We start from the raw sequence: 23,331 nt of genomic DNA on the forward strand, positions 1-23,331 counted from the left end.
GCCCGCTCTTTGATGAGTCCTCCATCCTCCATGAATCGAATACAAACTGCAACTAGTTCCCGTTTGGAAAGCGGAAAATCTTTATACGCGAGTAGGCCTATTGCAAAATATTGTCCAATGTCCACTGAGTTCAGCCTTTATTTTACCAAGCAGGACTGATGCTGCAGCCTGAAGCAGCTTGTCCTGAAAGTGGTTTAGGCGGTCGATCGCGGTGGCTACCGTTCGTTTAGGCGTCCTCGCGTCGATGAGTTTGCTCTGGACAAACTTTTTTTTTTACGCTGGTGCCATTGCTGCCTCTCTGCTGTCTCAACAATCAAAAATGAAGAGAACGAGGCCAGGACATGTGTGTGCTGTTTATATTGTGCGCTTATGTCATGACGTAGAAAACCGGTTCTGTGAATGAGGGACACAGACAGACACATTTCACACTCGAGTGTGAAATGGGATTCTGAGAATACACATTGGCTCAATTGCTCAAAAGACCCAACATCCTCCAGACACGCAGGACGTAGAGAGAATGGATGTGTATTACGTTATTTGTCAGCCTTAAGTATAGGGGCGATATTCATAGTAAATACACAAAAAGCTGTCTGGCGGAAGGAAGGCACAGTGGCCCTCATTTATCAACGCGGTGCAGCCCGAATAATGAACGTACGGCGATATCACCGCACCTTTCGGCATTTATCAATATATCCTGACGAGGCCTTCATCCTACTTTACGCTGAGATCTCACGTCTGGTCGAGACCAGTTGTTGACGTTGCCTGCGCCCGTTTATTCCATTCTAGACCTGCGGAGCAGACGGTCTGACAGGCATCTGGACACATATATCCACTCCAAAATGTATATCTACACTAATAAATAATCCCTGTGAAAATATAACATTTTATAAAGTAATTTAAACAAACTGCTTTAACAGTCACTCGGTTAAGCTTGCAGATCTGCATGGCTGCGTTGGCTATTTGAAAATAGCAGATCTACAAGCTCACAACAGGTCCCATTGCGACGCGTTGTGAGCTTGTGGATCTGCTATTTTCAGCGCAGCAGCGATTCTGCGAGATCATTTTCGGGAGCCCCGACATTCTTTTCATGGACACGTGAGGTCTACAAACTTACAGTAGCTTGTCCTATGTTATGGAGTTATGTCATAGAGAGTTATGTAAGCTACACAACCTGGCTGGGTTAAGGATATAAACCCGACGCTCCAATATTAACGTGGCGGCACGGAATCACTGCATTCCGCCCGAGTCTCAAAATGCACAATTTGTGAGCGCCATCATGTTCACACATTACAACAACAATAAGGCTCAAACCCATTCAGGGACATTAATCACTTATACAAAATGTTTTGCATCAATGAAGTCAATAACATGCTATTCAATCTGTCGCATCATACACATGGACATAGTAAATGCATCTGTATGTTTACACATTGAAATGTGTAAACATAGTGGAGCACAATAGCATAAGTGTAATGTCACCTTAAACATGTAGGCTAGCTTTGTTGTTTTATAGCAATAGTATATAAATGCATTTTCTGTCATCAAACCTATGTATTCCTTTTTACGTTACTGTATGTGTTGTTTAGCATAGGACAACCACAACATTCAGGTCAGCTGTTTGTAACATCGCATCCGGGGTACTACAACCAACGTCATTGTCAAGACAAATAGAGTGTGTGTGAATGGCCCCTGCTGGACGGGCTGCTTTCCCAGTTAGCAGTACTTCATAACGTCATTATATCACACAGGTTTATAGACCTTTAGTTATGAATTGCATTGCAAACTGACGTGATTCAAATATAAATGAAATGGCATGGTGGAAAGAAGTGATCGAATGTTTTACTTAAGTAAAAGTATCAATACTGCAATGTACAAGTACTGCATGATGAGAAAGGATTCGGAGATAATAATGTGCTTCAGTAAAACTATTAGTATTTAAATGGGCTTACAGTACCCAAAGTACAAAAATGTTTGCAAATAGCAGATGTGGAGCTGACAACGCAACTTAAACTACGACAAACTAAGCGTTATTCTCTGCCAGCCCTTGAAATACCCGTACACACAATTAGCTTTGGTGCCATGAGGTCAGCTTGTACATGGGCAGTTTAAAACATATTTTTTATAGGCTAGGCTACATGTTACCACTTGAAAATGGGCCATTGTGCATAATGACTACTTTTACATTTGATACTTTACGTACATTATGAAGCCAATACTTTTGTACTTGTGAAACTCTAGTAGGCTACATGTGGAATTCCGGACCATTTGTAACAGAATATTTTAATATTGTTAGCCTTCAGTGCTATCATGCACAGTTCTAAACTAATTCGTCTCATCGTCCGACAACAGCACAGTCAAATGCAAAAATCACACATTGCAAAAAGCACACATTTCTTTGATGATGATGTTGGTTTGGTAATTGTTGTCGGCCAACCGAGCGCGTCCTCCTCTCGGAATGGGTCGCTCCGCTCTGCTCAGCTCTTTGATGAACAGCTGGCTCTCCCGCACGTCCTCCACGTTGCTTGTCCGACTCGGAACCGAACTCCCTCTCGTCTCGTGGGGGTTGGTTTGGCAGAGATGATTACGTTTCGCCTCTCCCACGACGCTCGTCGACAAGAGACCCACGACGTCGAGCTAGCCTAGCACTCCTCACGTGAACAACACCAATCTCCGTACTTTCCTCGGGCTGACTGTTAAATAACTGTACCGATATCTGAGCTCAACCTAACTCAAGCTATTCCCTTCGGTCCAGGGACGAATACACGTAGTAGATTTGGCGTAAAACACTCAAACTACAACACAACAACTACACATAAAAACACGCAAAACCGATACTGACTTTTGGTAATTTATTACACACACACACACACACACACACACACACACACGGTTACTAAACTACTAATACTTGGTACAGTATCTGATAGCCTCAGCCAGCCCAAGAGAAACTACACACATTAGCTCTCCTTAAAGTGGGTGCTAAAGATAAGCATTGTAAGATGCTGTTGCAGTAGAAGTAGCTTATTTAACTGTAAACAGAAAACACACAAATGGAAAATACTATTAAAACTACGCAAACAACATGTATAATAAAATAACACACAAAATGACCATTTTCCATGCACAATTGTTTACCAGCTCGCATTCAAAGTGCAGTCGTTCTCATATGCTGGGATGAAATGCTCTTTCAGATGTAAACAACTTTACTGCGCATGTGCAAGACCACTCGTGGAATTCCTTTGCAATAACACACAAGTTTCACATAAACACGGATGTTTGTCGCATCACAAAATTAAGTCATTCCCATGACATCTTAATTTCCACAGGAATCAAAACCACAAAGAACATTTGCAAATTGGAGTAAATACGGTTAAATGTGTGGTAAAAGTGGAATCGAAAATAACAGTGCGTCCTCCGTGCGCTAGCCTAACTTGGTTAATAATGCGCTTGTATGAGGTTACCAAACACACTGTTTTTAGCCAAACACAGTACTGTCCGCTATTAATTACTTACTTATCGACGCAAGTCACGTTATTATGCTTTTTCATGGCCTTGTAAAGACGATCACTTCCGCATTTTCTTCTTCGGTGGTATAAACTATGACACGGTTGCCAGATTTTCGAGAGAGTAATAAGCAACCAGGTCAATGAAAACAAGCCCAAAGATGTAAGTGGCTATATGAGCACTATAAACCTATATGCATCGGCTTTTTGAAAATAGACGATTTGGAAATAGCCGATCTACAAGCTCACAACAAAATAATAAAAACAAATAAAAAGCAACTAGCAATATTTGCAAGCAACTTCACAGAGAACGAGGTCGCTTATAATTACTATACGTGGCAACACTAGTTACAAACAAAACATGTGTCATGAAATAGCAGATCTACAAGCTCACAACGCGTCGCCGCCTTGTGAGCTTGTAGATCTGCTATTTTGTATTTTGATTGAATACTGTATTTACAAAAGTATTTGTAGCTATGATTCCCTGCTTTCATATGACATGAAATAACAAAAATGAAAAAAGCCTAGATGACTTATCTGTTGTCGTGGTGGGTTAGATAGATAGATAGATAGATAGATAGATCCATCGATAGATAGATACACACATGCATTTTTTAAAAAAAATCTCAATAGCACAATACCTCCCTACAGCAAACCACATCCCATCTTCACTTTTAAAGACCCACCCACACAACAGCATTACTTCAATTCACGTCTACACAAAGTAGCTTCAATGATGTACATGTTAATGCTTAATACCTTTTCATGCCACCTCATGCATTGTTTTTCTCCTCTGAATGTACATAGCCATGGCAGGATATGGCCTTCGACATAAGGTCTTACAGTGGCCTTCATGTAACATCACTGGTAATTAGAGTCCGACCGATAGGGATTTTTGTGACCGATACCGATAACCGATTTTAGAGAGGTTTGGATTATATCGGTCACCGATAACCGATATGCAACCGATATTGTGAATTTTATTAGCTGGAATGAAAATAGGCCTTTTCTGTTTTGTTTTTTTTACATTTACTCAAGTACTGTACTTAGGAAAATTTTAAGTAAAATTTTGAGGTATTTTTTTTACTATTATTATTATTATTAGTAGTAGTAGTAGGCTAGTAGTAGTAGTAGTAGTAGTAGTAGTAGTAGTAGTAGTAGTAGTAGTAGTAGTAGTAGTAGTAGTAGTAGTAAAGTATTGGAAAGTATTTCCAATTTTCAACACTTTTACTTCTACTCCATCTCAGAGGCAAATATTATACTTTTACTCCACTACAATTATTTGAAAACTTTAGTTACTAGTTACTTTGTAGATTAAGCTCTAGAATATTATAAACAACACACACATTAACCACTTCAGCCCTACACATATCTGCCATTTGAAAATAGCAGATTTACAAGCTTGTAGATCTGCTATTTTCCAAAGATTTTTATACATTTGAAATCTTGTTGAACAGGACATCGTGACAGTCGACCGTCGTGTATCCATGGCTATTACTCCCTCTAACATTTCCCATGTTTTTAGCAGTGGTGGAAAAAGTACTCAAATTCTTTACTTAAGTAAAAGTACCAATACTGCAATATAGAAATACTCTTGTTACAAGTAAAAGTCCAGAATTCAAAATTTACTTGAGTAAAAGTACAAAAGTATTGGCATCAAAATGTACTTAAAGTACCAAAAGTAAAAGTACTAAATATTTGAAAATAGCAGATCGAGCTTGTAGATCGGCTAGGTATAAAATAGGGTTAAAGTGGTTAATGTATGTTTCATTATATCATAATTTATATCTGAAAAGTAACTAGTAACTAAAGTTTTCAAATAAATGTAGTGGAGTAAAAGTACAATAGTTGCCTCTGAGATGTAGTGGAGTAGTAGTAAAAGTATTGGAAATTGGAAATACTCAAGTAAAGTACCGATACCTCAAAATTGTACTTAAGTACAGTACTTGAGTAAATGTACTTAGTTACTTTCCACCACAGTTTTTTAGTGTATTGAAATAATGTCATGCATATTTCTCCAGTGCATAGCCTACTGCAGGCCTTGTTGACTAGATTTAGGAGAGATTTTTAAGCTCTTGCTCCTGAAATGATCGATTATTTTTAAGGGGAAACGCCATCATTTAACATGCAAGTCAATGGGTGAGAAGGAGATTGCCAGGCACAAATGGTAGTGTAGGTAATTAATGTATTTGTGCAAGATGACCCTGCTACTGTATATAAAATGTGTATATTACTCGTTCATCATGGTTCATGTTCAAATAGCTCAATCCAAAATATAATGCTGTAGGCCTAAGTGTTAAGGTTGTTACACACCGGGGCGATTTTTTCGTGCGAATAATGCGTTTTTTTTTAAAACCTTATAAAGTCAATGGCTCCGTACATGGAGCGAAAAAGCGAAAAAGCGAAGCGAAAAAGCGTCTTTTAATTATTCGGAACGAGTCCGAATTTTGCGTATATTCGCTATTTTCGCCGGTGTGTAAGGACCTTAAGGCTGTATTTACGCACCTGCTTAATTGTAATTAATGCTTCAACATAATTATGACCGGTATTTTTTATCAGATGTCTGATAAATTTGATTCATTCCGGACATTGGGACCAGCAGGTTACAATCCTATATCGCAACCCCTGGTATACCACATTGCTTAGCAGAGTTCAGTGATGCAAATGCATGTCAAGTTGATCAACAGATTGTATTATTCCCCAATGCAATAACAGTACTGAAATGAAGGCTATAAGGGCAATAATGGGAGCCCTTTTTTTTTAAGTAACTTCAAAGTTACTTTTCACAGTAACGCATTACTTTTTGGTGTAAGTAACTTGTAAAGTAACTGAGTTACTTTTAAATGAAGTAACTAGTAATGGCATTGGTAACTGGTCACTGGTTTTCAGTAGCTAGTGTTGTGCTAGTTACTGAAAACCAGTGACCAGTTACCAATACTTCTCCAGTACAACGGTGTCTAACCGAGAGTTATACTTCTCCAGTACAACGGTGTCTAACCGAGAGTCCATGCAGATCACAGTTGACAAATATTATATATTATCAGAGCTATTATTAATGTTATCGGTTTTATCGGGATGACGTCATAATTCCTGATATCGAACCGATAATTATCGGGCCGATACTTATCGTGCACGAATAATTTTATCGCAAATTATTTTTATATTTTTCTCTGTTGTTGGTGACAACTCTAGTGCGTCCCATGGACGCCACAACGGTGTCATGAATGCGTCCTTTCACAATATTGTGCGTCAGCGACGCAGGACGCAGGCCTATGAGCATCTCTGCTCAGTGCGGCTGCAGAGTTCATGTGCAACATCTTGCATGCATGGCTGTGGCTTTACAGTTTTCCTTCGCCGTGTCTGTAGGTCACCCCCAGGGACCCCCAAGGGTCTCCAGGGACCCCTAAGGGGGGGGGGGGGGAACGCGGACCTCCTTTTTTTTTTTTTTTTTTTCATCCCATGCTTTTGGACCCCCAAAACTATTTTATTTTTTTTTGGGGGGGGGGGGGGGGGGGGGGCCTGCGCCGTCCATCATGACATCTATGTCATTCTTTCTTGTTTCTTCATGTCAGACAGACAGTGTGAACACACCATTTAGAGTTCCTTTTTCTAAACCTGTGTCTTTCACCCTTCTCACAGCATGAGAAAGGAGAAGGAAACATTAACCACTTATACCCTCGTAAATTTGACCTGAGTTGCACTGTAGTCGGTGCACTCTTTTCTTTCCTTCTACAGCAAATCTATTTGCCAAAACGATATCCGATCTACAAGCTCACAACGTGTAACTTTGTGAGCTTGTAGATCGGCTATTTATTTGGCAAATATTCCCCCCAGAATAGGGATGATGGGGTTCAAGTGGTTAAACTACACTCTTCTGACAAAAATGTCATGCAAAACTACAATTGAATAACAACAGCTTTCATTGATGCATTGAGTAAAAAAAAAAAAGAAAAGCACAAATCCAGATGCATTTACTAGACTCATTTTAAATAAATAACCAAAAGCATTGATCTATTGACCAGAGAGGGGAAAATCCCACCAGCAAATCTGTTTATAAGGGATAGGAGCATACAGTAGTATGTTGGCAGGCTGAAATGTCTTATTTTTAACTAAAGGAATGTTTATTCATTGACAGAATTTATATTATGATGCATGTATACTACTTTGCTATGCTAGCTATTGGTTTTGAAAGTTCAGGAAAGGAGTCAAATTAAGTTAATAATGATAAATGTAATCATTTGTTAAACTTGTGACTAATATTATGTTGTAGAGCTTGTGTAATAATCAGAGTAATTTGGTTTTATTCAGCTGCAGTAAAATCTTAACAGTTTATAACTCTGAAAGTGTACTATGGACCCAGCCTATTTGGGTAATTCTGAGAGTGACACCGACCATTTTTACTGTGAAGACAATGTCATATAATGAATGTACAGACAAATTGAGTTTTCATAAAATGAGGATTGTCGTACTGGACTCACTGTTTTCATCTTCTCACTGGACTCACTGTTATCATTTTGCTTTTGGGATCATGGTCATTTAATTTGAACTTGCTCTTACACATACACACACATTTAATCGCCACTATAACTTGAAGACATTTTAGCTCTTAAAGGAAAATTTTGGACTAAGTTTTTTTTTTACCTTTTCTATGATGTTATGATATCTTAGTTTTTTTTTTTTTACAGGTTGACTGTTTTATTCTTACAAAAGTACAAAAATACACTTATAAACAATTCCAAAAGAAAAAAATCCATACAAATATACATACATCCCAGACTCTTCAGAATAAATATTCACATCTTTATCAATTCATTTATGGCAATAAAAAGACCAATCTATTATTAAAAGTGTAGAAAGTGCCAAGGTGTTACTTTTCTTCTATTTTTATCTAGAGTACGAGCCCTTTTAAGGCTGGTCAGAATCTGGTTAAAAACCACGTTATGTGGAATTATTTGAACTTGACCTAATGACATTTTACATCGTGTTTTCCAAAGTTTTGCCACAACTACACACATGATCCACCAAAAAAAATCATGTTTTTCCTTGTCCATTGTCTCTCTGAAGATACCAAATCTGCAAGAATTGTTACTTATTTCAACATTAAAACCAATTCCCACCATACTGGCCCATACTTTTCTAGATCTATCACATTCAAACAAGAAGTGTTGTAAGGTTTCGGGGTAAGAGCAATTGGGTATAGGACATTCAGTTGTGTTGACTCTGTTACACCATCTCAGTATATGTCTAACTGGAAGCTTATTTTGGGAAATAAGAAAAGCTCTATCTTGCATTTCATATGATATGTTTCTTGCATAGATGTTCTTCACACATTTGTCATTTTCTTCCTCATTTAACCCTTCATATTGAGTCATACCTCCATTTACTTCCTCATTAATCATAGAATATAGCATTTTACTTGATAATGTGCTCCAGTCAATATTCAAGTGTTCATATTTCTTTATAAAATCACCATAGAGCAATTTGTAGTCAGTTATACCATTCCGACTTCTACCGTATCTTTTTTTCCATGAATTTGGATCCCCAACCCAGATTGCTCTCCTCTTAATGCCATTAGCTATATTTTTAACAAAAAGTATCTTTAATTTTAGATCTAGATCAACGGCATCAAGTCCACCATTCTTTTTACTGCGGAATAAGATCTTTCTCTTGGTGATTTCATAGTTGGTTCCCCAGATGAAGTTCACACACATTTTATTCATTTTTGTTAAAAGTGTTCTTGGGGGGGGGAATATCGTACCCAAGAACATAAGAGTTGATATTAAGTAGCATTTCTGTATTTCCACTTTGGACCTATAAGAGGCTTTCATTCTATCATATTTACTTATTTCTTCTTTTAATTTTATGATTCTCTTCTCCCAGTTTTTTTCACAACATTTTTCCTTATTTATATAGAGACCCAGGACTTTGATTTCATCTTTTACAATTACGTTAATTTCTGGTTTATTTTCATCAATACCCATCCAAACTCCTTCTGTTTTATCTTGATTGAGTGATATATATATATATATGATATCTTAGGATGAATGGTACGGTAGAAAAAAATCATAACTCCATCCTGGGTCCGCCACAGCTTAAAACGTGCGCGGATAGGCCTTGCGTTAGATCGCGTATTTTAATAGCTTTTTTATTTTATTTTTTAGATCTGATCTAGACGAGATTGAAATCTCGAGATTGAAATCTCGTCTAGCGAGACTTAGGTTTATTTTGTTTTTGGTTGCATAGTGTTCTGTCACTATGAACGTCAGATCTCACCAAATTCATCCTAAGATATCATAACATCATAGAAAAGGTAAGAAAACCTTAGTCCAAAATTCTCCTTTAATTCTTCACGATCCTTAAATTGCCAGAACTCCAACAATGTTTATACAACACACACAACACATACTACACTTTAAACTGTTCTCCTCCTTTCACTCAGAACTACATTTTATACTGATAAGATTAAAGGTTTTGGAGAAATGAAGGTCAGAAGGTTCCCACTTCAACACCATTTATGTGACATCTTAACATCTTAACCCTAGTAGCTACTGTAGCTGTGGGCCGGTGTTCAACGTCCATGGCTACGTAGTGGGTAGGGTACATGCCTTACAGCTGGAACTAGGTTCTGGGTTTAAATCCCAGGTGGGATAATATGTTGTGTACAGTATATGTATATGGAACTGGGTGTTCACATTGGAATATGTTTTATGGTTTAATCAACACGTTCTCACTCCCAACTCGTCAAATACCGGACTCGGATGGCGTCGAAATGGAGAAGCCATGAGAAGCCATGAGAAGCCAATAACAATGAGTTTCTGTAGTAAATAAATACATCTACTGATGCACAAACTTGGACACATCATCAGTGTTGTTTCCTGGAATCACTGGGTGTTTCGGGTCTCGAAACAGACACCCTCCTCCAGGCGACCCGACCGAGGCTGATCAAACCCCGGTTTGTGTCCAAGTGGCATGCTACTGCCTCCACTGTCTCTTGAGGGGAGTAAGAGACAGTGCTAATGAGGGGGTTAGGGTTTAGGGTGGCAGGTGAGATGCTAACAGCAAGTTTTGGCGACACTAAGAGGCTCTAGGCACTGTGGGTTGACTCCGGGCCTGGCTCCTCCTTCGTCTGACCAGAAGTGGGCTGTGATGTGATGGAAATGTTGAAACTTAAATGATGTGTCTGTCTGTCTGTCTGTCCGGAGATAATATCACAAACTGCTGGACGGATCAGTGTATGCACACTGCCAGTAAGCCACAGTAGTAGCTCCACTATTTTTTCACATGTAGTCTTTTTTAAAGTTACATATTAATATTAATTTTATAATGGAATTCAATTGGGGTTCTGATTGGGCTGAAAATTTGGCCAAAATGTGAAGTCAAACTTCATAGATAATATCATAGATGACTGATGTCACAGGCTGGTCACATGTCACATTAAGTCTAAGATCCACATTGGAGCCATGCTGTCTCTAGCATCCACAGAGACACAGAATTTTCTAGTTTAGTTTTGATTGAGGTTAATACCCAGTCCTTCTCCCATCCCAACAGAAACACCTTACTTGATAGGCTACAGTACAGCATGCTTTCTTTAACATAGTATGAATACAGAGAAAAGTGAACTAAACATCTCTAAACTCTAAATGTGTATACGTAATGTGTGAAGACGAGGGAGGAAGAGAGTAAACAACACATTCTAGTGGTTCTCATCTTGACTTCTCTTGTTAGTTGTGGGTGTGTGTTGTTTATGGTTATCAGTATAGATGACTGTTAATGTAGACGTACTGGACAGACAAGCTCTGGAGACGGGTGAGTAAAGTAACATTGATATTTTATGTTAATTGACAGGACTGTAAGGCAAGGCAAGGCAAGTTTATTTGTATAGCACATTTCAACAAGGTAATTCAATTAACATTAAACTGATTATTCTGATTGGCTACAATTGGCTTTCAAACAATGCCACAAATAATGAGCCCACCGTCTGATTGCCGTGAAAATGTGCAACATACTCCCAGTAGGGAGTATGTGTGCAGTATGTGAGATCAAGATGTATCAGTCAGATTTAGCAGATTCCATTCCAATTGGCTATGATTGCCTTCCAAATTTCACAGACACTGGTTAGGGTGTCTGCGTGCAGAGGAGCACTATTTTCTAGTTGATATCTGCAAGTAAGAAGCATCATAAGTTATGTATTGGTATTGCTTGGTTATTTCACATTTTCCTTTTCAAATTATCTTTTAACTGCAATTCATGGAAGCTTTTCTGGAAAATAATTTCAGTCTTTGTGAAACTTGTGATGTGACAGTAAACTTGAGGTTGAAGTTGATTCGGTTGCATGAGGCACTTTCAATTCAAACCTTTCAGACATGAGAGTGAAGAAATGGTCCAAATACAAAACTTGTATTACTACTAACCCTAACCCTATAATTATTAAAATGTAACATTAACATTGGTGAGACTCAGTATAGACATAGATGTATTGACAGCTTATTGTATTACAGAGAGTACAGTACATTTGTTGGTTGTGAAGTGTGTCTTTCATTGCAGTTACTTGATGCTGGGGTCAGTTTTCACCTCAAGATGAGGTTTCTAAAGACAATCAGTGTGATCCTGGACATTCTGATCTTGGTACCTGGTAAGGACAGTTTGAAATGGTTTCATATTCACAGTGTGTTCACCCCTCATAGATTTACAAAATGACTTCCAAACTGCAAAGTACAAGTCAAATACCGTATTCAACACATATTTAAATGTTGTGTCTAATGTACAGATAAATATAAAAAAAATCACACCCAGTGTGAAGTGAGCGATGCTATTTAAAAAACAACAGTGGTCATCAGTGATGGAAGGTTTCATGGGAATGTCACATCACTTTAAATTTTTTTTATAGGTTATCAATTTCATCATGCGTCTCGCTAGCCAATCACAGTAGTTCTACTGAGCAAAGGGTCTGAATACCAATCAGCCAATCACAGTACGGCGAAAGAGGGTGGTTTGAGGAGGGGTCCCAAATCTTTACCAAATCCACTTATAGGAGCGGCTACACCGCTCAAAAATATAGAAAATGTTATATTGAGGTAAATATAAAAAAGAACTACAAAATATTTTGTATTCCATTACATGATAATATATATTATATTTTCATATTGAGGAAAATATCATGTCATGTTATCACAATCTAGTGGATCAACGGACTGAGGCCAGAAGGTCAGAATTATTATGATAAAAAAGAAGGTCAGAATTATGTTAAAAAAGAACAATCAGAAGATTGACATTTTTGTTGACGGTTGTTTATTTTTCTGTGTGTCTTTTACAGGTGTTTGTAGTGATGAGTCTGGAGTGACCATCACCAATCCATCTCCATGTGTCATGAGAGGCTCATCAGTAGATATTGGTTGTTCATATGAATGCCCAGTGGGTCAAACTGTCATTGATACAATCTGGTACAAGAACAATTACAGTCATTTAGCAGATGACGTTATTGTTCACAATGGCTCTCAAACTCATCAAGGTCGTTTTCAATACATTGGTAATAAACTCCGTGATTGTACCATGAGGATCAATAACATAGAAGACAGTGATAAGGGAGGTTATCATTTCAGCTTTTATATAACAGGTAATAGGGAGTCCAGTCAAACAGTATCTTTGTCTGTAACAGGTAAACAAGAGTACTTTTTTAACCTTTCATGTAATCAAAGTCAAATATTTCCTGTCAATCTCACCAACTGACGTCCATCTTGTTTTTATTCTTCTGATCAGAACTGTCTGTACAGGTGACTCCTCCCACTGTGTCAGAGGGGTCATGGGTGACACTCACCTGTCAAACATCTTGTCAACCAAGACCCAACATTGTCTGGTTTAAAGATGGACAACGAGTATCCAACCCAGGATTCCAGGCCACAACAGAGGATGCTGGGAGTTACCAGTGTGCTGTTGAAGGACAAGAGAGATGGAAGTCTGAAGCTGTGATGTTGGATGTGCAGTGTGAGTTTATATGAGTTCATGTGAGCTCTTTCTGTCTCGTCGTCTAAATCATTTTTCATTAATTTAATTGTTTTTAATAAAGATTAATAATTAATAATAATAATAATTATAAAAACGAGTCGCATCGCAACTTCCTACCTCCACCAGAACAACCTCCTGGACTCCAACCAGTCGGGGTTCAAAGTGGGTCACTCGACAGAGACTGCCCTCCTGGCAGTGACGGAGTCGCTCCATGCCGCTAGAGCGAACTCTCTCTCCTCAGTCCTGATACTCCTGGACCTGTCTGCAGCGTTCGACACAGTGAACCACCAGATCCTCCTCTCCACCCTCGAGGGGATGGGTGTCTCAGGCTCTGCACTCTCCCTGTTTGCATCCTACCTGACGGGTCGCTCCTACCAGGTGATGCTGAGAGGGTCTGTGTCAGAACCACACAGGCTCACTACTGGGGTTCCCCAAGGCTCGGTTCTGGGTCCTCTTCTTTTCTCTCTCTACACTACATCTCTTGGTGCTGTCATCCACTCCCATGGCTTTTCCTACCACTGCTATGCCGATGACACCCAGCTGATCCTCTCATTCCCCCCCTCTGACACACAAGTGGAGGCACGCATTGCTGCTTGTCTGGCTGACATCTCGGAGTGGATGTCGACGAACCACCTGAAGCTCAACCTGGACAAGACCGAGCTGATGTTCATCCCGGGGAAGGGCTGTCCTCACCGAGACATGGCCATCACCATTGAGAATGCTGTGGTGACGTCAACTCGGACTGCAAAGAATCTGGGTGTGACCCTGGACGATCAACTGTCGTTCTCGGCTAACATCGCATCAGTGACACGGTCCTGCAGATTCCTCCTCTACAACTCTACTACAATCAGGAGGATTCGCCCCTTCCTCACGGAGAAAACAGCCCAGGTGCTCATCCAGGCTCTTGTCATCTCCCGCCTGGACTACTGCAACTCCCTCCTTGCTGGTGCTCCGGCATCAGCCATCAGACCTCTGGAGCTTGTTCAGAAAGCTGCGGCTCGTCTGGTGTTCAACCGCCCCAAGTTCTCCCACACAACTATCCTTCTCCGTTCTCTGCACTGGCTCCCCGTAGCAGCTCGCATTCAGTTTAAAACCCTGGTGCTAGCCTATAGAGCAGTGAAAGGAACAGCTCCTTCTTACCTCCGAGTTTTGGTCAATGCCCACACCCCTGCCCGACCACTCCGGTCTGCCACCTCGGGGCGACTGACTCCCTCGCCACTCAACGGTCCTTCTGGTCGATCGACACGGTCACGACTTTTTTCTGTTCTGGCCCCACAGTGGTGGAATGAACTTCCCACTGATGTCAGGACAGCAGAGTCACTGCCCATCTTTCGCCGCAGGCTGAAAACCCACCTCTTCAGGAAACACTATCCTTCCTCTTTGCCTGGCCTACTTGTTGTTAACTAGTTGTACGAACTCTTGTTTTATTTTATTTTTGTATTGTTTTATTGGATCTTGTTTAGTCGATACACTTATTTGTTTTAGCTCGTGCTCATTTGATTTAGCCATTTTTGTCTCATCTGTTTAAGAAAGTAGGTAGCTGATATATTGCACTTTTACCTTAGCGCTAGGTATACTCTTGGTTGCTTGTTTTTGCAGGAAATGTACTTAAAACTTCTGGTGATTAGTAGTTTTCGTTCCCTACCTATGTTGAATACACTTATTGTAAGTCGCTTTGGATAAAAGCGTCTGCTAAATGACTGTAATGTAATGTAATGTAATCTTGTAGATCGGCTATTTTCAAAAAGCCAAAGTTTAAATATGGCTGAAGTGGTTAATGTACGTTTAGTAATAATAATCAAAATCCACAAAGTAACTAACTAAAGTTTTCAAATAATTGTAGTGGAGTAAAAGTAAAATATTTGTCCCTGAGATGTAGTGGAGTTGGAGTAGAAGTAAAAGTATAGAAAATTGGAAATATTCCAGGAAAGTAAAAGTAAAGTTTTTTTTTTTAAATTGTGCAGTACTTGAGTACATGTACTTAGAGTAGTTACTTTACACCACTGATAGAAAAGTGAGTAGACATTATTTAAAACTATGTAAAGCACCAGAAAACCATACTGAATACATTGTTGATTGATTTCCTTCTCTATTGATAACTTATGTGAGTAGGTCAAGTTTCTCTAAACTTAGAATTGCGAAGAACACTGATTTTTAATACTTCTTTGTCCAGTGTTGTCCAAAGTTGGTGTAATATTAGACACCACACACAGTAATCAATAATAACTTTATAATAACAACCATCAGAAATGCTCATTTTAACTTTTTTCCTCATTTTTATTGTGTTTTTCCAAAGCCAACAAAGTTGCCCTAATATCTGGAGTTGCAGTTTCACTGTTTGTGCTGATTTTGGTTTTTGCCATTGTTTTCTGGGCCAGGTGAGTGTGCATGTGTGCGTGCATGCATGCGTGCTTTTGTGTATGCGCATGCACGCGTGCTCGCGCGCGTGCGTGTACTAATTTTGATGAAGCAGTATACTCTGATGTTAAATGTTACACCCACTTTTATAACAAACATGAACTTTTCAATTGTGAGCTTTTGACAGCAGATTCCATGTAAGACTTAGACAAAGATCATTGAGAGAGAAAATAAATAATAAGTTAAGTCTTTTGATTTGACAGGAAGAAAAGGACAAATTCAGACCAAGAGGTATTTTATTTTATTTTTTTGCTGTTTTAATTTGAGATGTTTCATAATATTTAGATATTATTTATATATGTCCTCTACTATTTAGACATACAAATGAAATTGATCAAATGGAAACTTGCCAACAATGATTTAGCAAAATTCAACACATTAATATATAATACAGACATATTAAGTTTCACTGAAACCACCTGATGTTTTACTTTCTGTTGTGTCCCACACCAGGCTGTGTATGTCCCTATGGTCAGTGGGAGGGGCTTGGCATCCGTCCCAGTGGTCAGTGGGAGGAGCTTGGCGTCTATCCCAGTGGTCAGTGGGAGGAGCTCAGACCCTTCAGTCCTGCAGGTGCATCAAGACTCCTCCTCTCATTGTCCCTCCTCTCAGATCAACAGTGTCTACTCCACAGTCCAGCACCACTCTCTGTCCTCTCCTCATCCTCCTACTGAGGAGATCCCTCTTTACTCCATGTTGAAGCTCCCGTCCCGTCAGAGTGACTTGGGACGTTTTTTTACTTTGGCTCAGGGCACCCCCGCAAATAACACATTCATCAGATCTACAAGCTCACAACACGTCACGTCTTGACGTGTTGTGAGCTTGTAGATGTGCTATTTTTTTTGCAAAGAGATTTGGAGTAAATCGAAAAAGAATGCATTAAGGACATGCAGTGCAACTCAGGTCCGTTTTAGTAGCTATAAAGGATCTAAATGATTAAACTGAAGTGATACTGATAAATTCCAAATGTTATCAAAGTATTCTACGGTACCCCCGGACTTGCGCCACGACACCCTATGGGTGCCACCGCTGCCACGGCACCCATAGGTCAGAGAAACCCTGTCAGAGAAACTCTGACATTTTACATTTCAGCTCGACTTTAACACTTAAACCACATGATATTAATATGATATTACCCCCCGTGACACTAATGTGATATTAACCGCAGTGTTGTCAGCCATGGGTGACATGTTACGTGAGGTTATGCAGCCACACCCGACTACTACCACCACCCTCCTCCTCCTTCAAAAAAAAAGAATAATAATATTTAGTCTTAAGCATAAAAAGAACTCTAGGCAGCACTTTTTCTTTATAACAAACAGACAGTGTGAACACACCCTTAAAGTTAGGAGAAGGAAACCTTAGACTGCACTGTGACCCTGGACGATCAACTGTCGTTCTCGGCTAACATCGCATCAGTGACACGGTCCTGCAGATTCCTCCTCTACAACATCAGGAGGATTCGCCCCTTCCTCACGGAGAAAACAGCCCAGGTGCTCATCCAGGCTCTTGTCATCTCCCGCCTGGACTACTGCAACTCCCTCCTTGCTGGTGCTCCGGCATCAGCCATCAGACCTCTGGAGCTTGTTCAGAAAGCTGCGGCTCGTCTGGTGTTCAACCGCCCCAAGTTCTCCCACACAACTATCCTTCTCCGTTCTCTGCACTGGCTCCCCGTAGCAGCTCGCATTCAGTTTAAAACCCTGGTGCTAGCCTATAGAGCAGTGAAAGGAACAGCTCCTTCTTACCTCCGGGTTTTGGTCAATGCCCACACCCCTGCCCGACCACTCCGGTCTGCCACCTCGGGGCGACTGACTCCCTCGCCACTCAACGGTCCTTCTGGTCGATCGACACGGTCACGACTTTTTTCTGTTCTGGCCCCACAGTGGTGGAATGAACTTCCCACTGATGTCAGGACAGCAGAGTCACTGCCCATCTTTCGCCGCAGGCTGAAAACCCACCTCTTCAGGAAACACTATCCTTCCTCTTTGCCTGGCCTACTTGTTGTTAACTAGTTGTACGAACTCTTGTTTTATTTTTGTATTGTTTTATTGGATCTTGTTTAGTCGATACACTTATTTGTTTTAGCTCGTGCTCATTTGATTTTGCCATTTTTGTCTCATCTGTTTAAGAAAGTAGGTAGCTGATATATTGCACTTTTACCTTAGCGCTAGGTATACTCTTGGTTGCTTGTTTTTGCAGGAAATGTACTTAAAACTTCTGGTGATTAGTAGTTTTCGTTCCCTACCTATGTTGAATACACTTATTGTAAGTCGCTTTGGATAAAAGCGTCTGCTAAATGACTGTAATGTAATGTAATGCACTCTTAGTCATGCAAACTATGTCTCTTTTCTCTCCTCTCCTCTCCCCCTTATCTCTTCTCTTCTTTTCTCTACAAACAAATAGACAGTTTCTTTGTATATCCTATCTACTATCATCTGTTAGTTATACACATTATGATAAGTTGATAGGGTGATTGTCTAACAACTGCACTGTATAGCAGTTGGAGACAAAGCAATACAAATGTCAGCATTCCATTCCATTACTAATTACACTTTTGTCATTTTTTTCTCTTGTATTGCTCAGCAAGAGGAGGATGTTGACTATTGTTCAATGACATTCAAACAAGGGACCAGCACCCAAGCAGATCACAACAACACAGTCCTGCAACACACACTGTAAGTTATAAAAACACAAATTTATCTGATTGTGATTGCAACTGAATAACAGCAGCTCAACAATGCATTGAGAGTCAGAAAAATAAAATCCCATATTTTAAATAAGACCACATAGATAAGTTGTGTTTTACAGAAGTATGTTTCCTGTGCTGCTGAAGAGCCATTAGGGTTACATGTGTAGTTCTTCTCTACATTAGTATGAATGGATGTGTATTGTATGGTGGCAGAAATGTATAGATTGCCAAGTATATGTATTGTGTATATGTTGGTTATCTCATTGAAGTTTTACATAAATGTGCTAATTCCAACTCAGCTACAGCTGTCAATCTAACAGCTGAGCTGACTCTCCCATGCTACTCTCACTTTGTCAGCAAATCTGTAATTGTGTACCTATGTGTGTGTCGCCCTTATCTTTAGTCCATACCTTATATGACCATTTAGAATAGCATCTCTGGTACAGTGTGGACTATAGGAACTGAGATTGGTGTTCAGGAGGCTGCTGCCCCGTGGGGCTGTTGGTCAGGCCATTAGGCCTGGCTATACTGATCTGCATGTTGTTTGCTCTGCCTGAATCTTCCTAAATAAATGACCAACACTTCACCCGACTGGATATTAATATTAATAATAATTGTTCTTCTCAGGTCTGGTGAAGCAGGAAATGAAGATGTGATCTATTCCACTGTGAAGGAAGACGTCTCTGCAATCTATTCCACTGTGGATAAAACCAAAAAGGCAAAGTAACGCCAAGCTAAGCAAAGTATAACCATAGTCTTTATTATTCTGTCTCAGACACAAAACTGCATCTCACACTATGTGATGCTGAACCTAATTATTGAATAATATTCTACTGCCATCTAGAGTTTAAGAGGCAGAACTTCATCATCTATATCCACATGTCTTTCATGAATATTCTGCTTGCATATGAAACATGAGCATTTTAAAAGTTTTGAAACAATGACTGTATTACCTTTTATATAACTAGATATTTTATTATGTAAATATGTTGCATTGATTTATACCAGAGGGGGAAATCCCCCCAACAAATCACAACCTGCTTTAAGAGATGAGATCAAAGCATGTTGACACGCTCCTCTGAAATGTTTTCTTCTTTGACAATATTTATTGTATTGAAGATGTATGTAAAATATATTGCTTTGCTATGCTAGCCAGATTCTAACACTCTGAGATTTAAATGAACTCTGAGAATGTTACTATGTGAAGACAATGTCATATGAATGTAAAGACAGACTGAGTTTTCATTAAATGAGGATTATTGAACTGGACTCACTGTTTTAATCCCTGATCATATGAATACCCAGTGGCTCACACTGTCACTGACATAATCCGGCACAAGAACAATCAATCAACAACATTACCACAGTCACGTCACCTGAAGCCACTCTTCATGTTCAGTGTGAGGATCAAATTATATTGCATTATTTGTTTTATTTATTTTTTTACCAATACTGGTGTAATGTATTACACCAGTATTGGTAAAACAAAATTATTATTTAATATTGTAAGCTTTTATTGTAAAAACAATTACTATTTAATATTGTAAGCAATTATTATTAAATATTGTAACCACATTATTTAATATTGTAAACCTTTTTGTAAACACAGCAAATAGTGTCAATTAGTTTAGTGCACAATCTATTCCTCCACAGACGCTCCAGAAATGCCCTTAGTGTCAGTGAATCCAACAGGAGAAGTAGTTAAGGGCAGCAGGTGAAGTACAACAACGTGCAAACACAGCAGCAAGATGTGTGAGCTGTTGTGACAGGAGAAGGATGTCTAATGGAATACAACCACCTAAAAGAGTGTTTTTCAACCCTTTTCACGGTCCCGTGAACCATTTTCATATCATGGTCCATTATTTATTTGGCATTTGAGCCACTAAACCACCATTTGATGAGATTTAGCCTCTCAGACCCAAGACTTTTAGAATATATTTGTTATCGTTTGATACAATTCATACACAGCCTAGTATATGTATACTGTATCCTTTCACAGCATACACAGCCTAGTATATGTAGAGCTTGTAGATCAGCTATTTTCACAATGTTTGCCTCTTTAACTTACGTAATATTTGACCATTTGGCCAATTTAGTATTAAAAGTCATAATTGTAACTTTATAAATGTGCAAATACCCTGTATACACTTATAGGGCATAGCAGTGGCGGCCATTTTGTGGTGTCACTGATAGAAAACCCATTAATGTTTCCCATGGAGATTTACGAAAATATTTTTTATAAATGATGTTAAGCCTTAAGGGTAAAGGTCCTTACACACCGGGCGACACCGGCGAAAATAGCGAATATACGCAAAATTCGGACTCGTTCCGAATAATCAAAAGACGCTTTTTCGCTTCGCTTTTTCGCTTTTTCGCTCCATGTACGGAGCCATTGACTTTATAAGGTTTAAAAAAAAAACGCATTATTCGCACGATAAAATCGCCCCGGTGTGTAACAACCTTTAGACCACTTTGGTAGAGGTTTGGGTTGTGTAGTTACCTTGCCATGATGTAACTCCAAAGTTGGGCAAGAAATCAAAAATAATTGCTCCATTGATTAGATGTTCTATATTGTCTGAATCAACTTTGTTTGCGTTCGTTTATGTGCTAAAAGAGTGACTTTGAGAGCTGTTTTACCGTACAATGTAAGTCAATGAGGAGCATATTTTGAATTATCAATTTCTAATCAATGGAGCAATTATTTTTGATTTCTTGCCCACCTTTGGAGTTACATCATGGCAAGGTAACTACACAACCCAAACCTCTACCAAAGTGGTCTTGCCCTTTAAGACCTGGAACGCATCTGTGTCATTTTTTGATTTGAGCTAAAAAGCATTATTTTACACTTTGGCTATTCAAAAATAGCAGATATACAAGCTCATAGCGCGGCACTACGAGCTTGTAGATCTGCTATTTTTTTTAAGTTTGTGCAAATCTTATATATATATGAGTTAAAAATATATATATATATTTAAAGCGAACATTTGTAACTGAAATATTTGCTTCTGGGGGTCCCTGGAACTAAATATTTTGAGATGGGGGTCCGCGGCCAAATACATATTATTTTAGGGGTCCTTGACATGAAAATGTTTGAGAAGCACTGATATAGAAACCACTGATATTGTGAGTTTGTAGATCGGCTATTTTCAAATAGCCTAACTATATAGGCTAGGGCTGAAGTGGTATGTGTTGTAATAATAATCCTAATCTACAAAAAAGTAGTAACTGAAAAGTTTTCAAATAATTGTAGTGGAGTAAAATATTTGTCTCTTGGACGGAGTGGAGTAGAAGTAAAAGTATTGAAAATGTAAATACTCCAGTAAAGTAAAAGCTCCTCAAAATTGTATAGTAGCCTACTTGAGTACATTAGTACTTAGTTACTTTACACCACTGACTAGGCCTGCAAACACAGCTCAACAATACAACATATTCACTTGACATCACATCACACAACACAACACTGCTTCATCCTGACTAGTTTTTGCTTTACCAAGTAAAATAAAAGTGAAATTAAACACGCAAATTCCATCAATTCCTTTAATGCTAATTAGCTAAACTAAGTCACCTGCAGAAACTCACCTCATTTTGGTCAGATGGAGAAAATGTCTTGTCACAAGCGTGTTTTAGCAGCTTTCACCACTCTGGTAAACACTGACAACTCTACACAACGTTCATGTGGAGTAAAGTTGCATTATGAGTTGTTTATTTTGCTCTTTTACTTACAAATTTTGCAGAGCTTGTAACAAACTGTGTGTGTGTGTGTGTGTGTGTGTGTGTGTGTGTGTGTGTGTGTGTGGGTAAGGGGGGGGCGGGGCTGACAATTGGAGGACTTATAAAGCCCGCCCCTCCCTCCCTGCTTCCTAGGGAGTGTGGAGCAATAACTAACTACCTCCCAGGGCAGGGTTTCTCAAAGTGTGTGCCCCGTGGCCAGTGGTGTGAAGTAACTAAGTACATTTACTCAAGTGCTGTACTTAAGTACATTTTTAGGTCTTTTCACTTTACTGGAGTATTTACAAATTTCAATACTTTTACTTCTACTCCACTACATCTCAGAGGAAAATATTGTACTTTTACTCCACTACAATTATTTGAAAACTTTAATTACTAGTTACTTTGCACTTTTGCAGATATAGATTATTACATTATAAAACATACATTAACCACCTTAGCCTTATTTTATACAAATGCTATTCAAAAATAGCCGATCTACAAGCTCACAACGCGTCGCATTGCGACGCGTTGTGAGCTTACAAGTATATCTGCTATTTTCAAACATTTTAGTACTTTTACTTTTGGTATTTGAAGTACCTTTTGATACCAATACTTTTGTACTTTTACTCAAGTACATTTTGAATTCCGGACTTTTACTTGTAATGGAGTACTTCTGCATTGCAGTATTGATACTTTTACTAAAAAACATTTGAGTACTTTTTCCACCACGGGCCGTGGCACCCTAGGGTGCCGTGACACAAGTCCAGGGGTGCCACAGCAGGATGCTTTGATAATATTTGGAATTCATCAATATCACTTCAGTTTAACCACTTAGACTTAGTAAACCGGACCTCACTACGTTCTTTTTTGATCTACACCAAAAATCTTTGCCAAAAACGACAGATCTACAAGCTCACAACGTGTCGCAATTGCGACCTGTTTGTGAGCTTGTAGATCGGCTATGTTTGGCTAATAGAATAGGGATGCTGGGGTTCAAGTGATTAAACG

At 39.1% G+C, this 23,331-nt stretch overlaps 1 protein-coding gene across 1 annotated transcript; it reads left to right on the forward strand.

The window, feature by feature from the left end:
• The first annotated feature begins 13,435 nt into the window (after positions 1-13,435).
• LOC311052115 (uncharacterized protein) lies at positions 13,436-19,581 on the forward strand. The gene is made up of 6 exons (XM_084066927.1): positions 13,436-13,484; positions 15,802-15,883; positions 16,127-16,154; positions 16,377-16,496; positions 18,507-18,598; positions 19,240-19,581. Exons 1-6 carry the CDS (start codon positions 13,469-13,471, stop codon positions 19,337-19,339), a joined length of 438 nt encoding a protein of 145 aa, XP_083923053.1. The 5' UTR covers positions 13,436-13,468; the 3' UTR covers positions 19,340-19,581.
• The last annotated feature ends 3,750 nt before the right edge of the window (positions 19,582-23,331 follow it).

The sequence above is a fragment of the Gymnoscopelus microlampas genome, assembly GCF_963454915.1.
Source record: "Gymnoscopelus microlampas genome assembly, chromosome: 9".
Lineage (NCBI taxonomy): Eukaryota > Metazoa > Chordata > Actinopteri > Myctophiformes > Myctophidae > Gymnoscopelus > Gymnoscopelus microlampas.

Excerpts from the sequence above, each read along its gene's own strand:
- LOC311052115 (XM_084066927.1), top strand. Across the intron at positions 16,155-16,376 it reads GGACAAATTCAGACCAAGAG|GCTGTGTATGTCCCTATGGT; the intron begins GTATTTTATTTT and ends GTCCCACACCAG. Across the intron at positions 18,599-19,239 it reads ACAGTCCTGCAACACACACT|GTCTGGTGAAGCAGGAAATG; the intron begins GTAAGTTATAAA and ends TGTTCTTCTCAG.